The 2,559-nt window shown below is 41.5% G+C and overlaps 2 protein-coding genes across 2 annotated transcripts in view; both read right to left on the bottom strand.

Moving 5' to 3' along the window:
* Positions 1-1,711, bottom strand: part of LOC111874306 (insulin-degrading enzyme) — a 6,904-nt gene extending 5,193 nt beyond the window's left edge. Inside the window, exons 1-3 of the mRNA XM_033755403.1 lie at positions 1,708-1,711; positions 1,447-1,604; positions 303-437 (exon numbers count right to left, since the gene is read on the bottom strand). Coding sequence (XP_033611294.1) covers positions 303-437; positions 1,447-1,604; positions 1,708-1,711 — 297 coding nt within the window. The remainder of the gene's footprint in view (positions 1-302; positions 438-1,446; positions 1,605-1,707) is intronic.
* LOC117282033 (insulin-degrading enzyme-like) lies at positions 1,517-2,253 on the bottom strand (the record flags this gene model as incomplete). Its single annotated transcript, XM_033755404.1, is given in 2 exon segments — positions 1,517-1,604; positions 2,142-2,253. A coding segment is annotated over 1 exon segment (60 nt), but the record flags the coding sequence as incomplete, so codon positions are not given.
* Positions 2,254-2,559: the final 306 nt, after the last annotated feature.

Here is a 2,559-nt window from a genome sequence, read left to right as displayed (position 1 = left end):
CCAACGAGGCTGGCCCTCGGTACCCAATACTTCCCCCATCTACCGGAGGCATTGGAAACTACTTGGGCGGGAAACTTTGCCTAATTTTGCTCAGAGGTCTCCTAGAGACATGAGGATCCTTTACGTGCCGTAAATCTACGACAAGGGACCCACGGCTTAAAGACCCTCCCGGAGGACTTCTTCCCTGAATTTTTCCGCCCTTAAAAATTCCACGACCTCCGCCGGGTTTGAACCCGCGTACCTTGAGTCATGAGGTGGGAACGTTACCCCTAGACTACGGAGGCTGCAGGGAAACCACTTACTTCCATTTTTGCCAGAAATGCTTCAACTCTCTGGTCCACATAACTTGGATGTCTTTCTGACTGCACAATGACACGAAGACCCTGAACTCCATTGGATCTCCGGATTCCACTAAAGACGAAGTAGCCAAGCTGCTCCTGATAAGCAGGAAAACCAGAAACCTTTTTAAAATACTTACTAAATAAGAAATATGAAATAAATACTGCAAGAAACTCAACTGAGAGTCAAAAAGCCCCACAAACAGCCTGGTTTGAGTGCACGTCAAATATGCAACATCACTTGCAAAAGATTACAGCTGTGCATCAATGACCTATAACAGGAAAAATGTCTGTGGTGACTACACACGATTTCTAGCATACAGAAAACACCTGTTGACCATAATCACATTATATAAAGGTATTAGATGGGCAGGACATGTAGCACGAATGAGGGAGAAGAGGAATGCATATAGGATATTGGTGGGAAAGCCAGAAGGAAAGAGACCACTGGGAAGACCAAGGCGTAGGTGGGTGGACAATATTAAAATTGATCTTAGAGAGATAGGATGGGATCGATTGATCTGGCTCAGGATAGGAATGGAGGGCTCTTGTGAACACAGTAATGAACCTTCGGGTTCCATAAATTGCTGGGAAGTTCTTCAGTGGCTGCATAAATGGCAGCTTCTCAATAAGGGCTCAACTCCATGAGTGAGTGAGTGAATGATTTCCAGAAGGTTGAAAATGTCTTAAACAAAATTCAGCTTATTTACAAATCTGAAATTCACTAACTTCAGGACAGTAAATCACTTTCATTGGGCTTCAGCTGGAACCAGAAGAGACCACTACATGCTGTAACACTAAATCAGGAGTTCACTGCATTTCATGCTTGCTTTTACAAAACATAGAGTGCTGAAACTCCATTTGAAGTTCCCAGACTTAAGGTTTTCCTTCATTTAATATTTTCAATGACCCCGAGTCAATAATTTCAGTGCTCAATTATCTTTATTTAAGACTTTCAAGTTTAGCATTCAAATCTGCTGCTACCGAAAGCAAACTTAAATGGGGGTTTCACGGTATTCACTTTACTACACTGATACGACATATACAGGACATAAGATATAGAATGGCATTCATAAGCAATTCACTATCCCACATGCTCTCACAATACCTTGGTACGAAGAATGTTGAAGCAAGGTTCATTGATAATCTGTACCAATAATTCAAGCAGCATGTTTGTGTTTGTGGACTGCAGATGGCACTGGTAGTATATCTCAGTGCAGGAACTGCGGTGCAGTCTGTTGCGGACTTCAAATACATAATGACAATCTACAAAGAATATATGATTATTAAACAATGCATAATCTTCACTGAAGTAACAAAAGGGAGTACCTTTACTTTCAGTTCTTTGGCAGTTTATTTTAGAACACACACATATTTAATACGACCAATGAATTTTGTATTTAACCATAATTTTTATATTCCATGTGTGGAGTAGTGTCACTTGGAAAACCTAAGCATAGATGGGAGAGTACTAAAATGGATCTTTAAAGAAACATGATATAAGGGTGTGATTCATTTGGATGATGAAAAGACAGAAGAGGGACCCTGTGAAGATGGTAATGAACTGTCAGGTCCCATAGAGGCACAGCATTCCATGATCAGCTGAACAACTGCTGGATGCTGCTCTATAGGTTTAGTTACATGGATTTTATCAACTTATGGAGTCCAACTTGGAACAAAGACATAACTACTGAGTTTATGTCAGTTATTGCTGAGTAACTGTGGTGATGTAGCTGGTTCTTTCAGACATATTATCCCCCCCCCAATCTCTGAACCTTAAGAGGACTAACACACTGATCATACCATCCACCAGCTGGAGTTCTCTGTTGCGCAGGAGCTGGCGGGGCAGTAATGGTCATAAGGACACAGAAGATCGCAGCCTTTCTTCTACGAGGTGCACCAGATGCAGGGCTTTCTGCAACAAAGCACAATCTGTGAAGCTCAATCAATATGGATCTTTCAAATGTTCATAAGTATGGCCATCAGATTTATCAGTGCTTATATAATCCACTACTTTGCTCATGAAACTTGACATCTGCATGGAAATACAACTGCCAATCACAACAAAGGATTCAGGGTAACCCTCAGTTGCTGCTTGGCATTGGCATGAGATGTTTCTGTCCTGTGCAGTTCAGTGAAGTGAAGTGCAGTGTTGTAATTCTTTATCGCTGAGCCAAGAAATATGAGTGGTGAGAGGAACATTACACAAATTGTACATAAG

Source organism: Cryptotermes secundus, unplaced genomic scaffold (genome assembly GCF_002891405.2).
Source record: "Cryptotermes secundus unplaced genomic scaffold, Csec_1.0 scaffold2179, whole genome shotgun sequence".
Lineage (NCBI taxonomy): Eukaryota > Metazoa > Arthropoda > Insecta > Blattodea > Kalotermitidae > Cryptotermes > Cryptotermes secundus.
The sequence above is the reverse complement of the archived record's forward strand: the minus strand, read 5'-3'. Positions and strand labels throughout refer to the sequence as shown.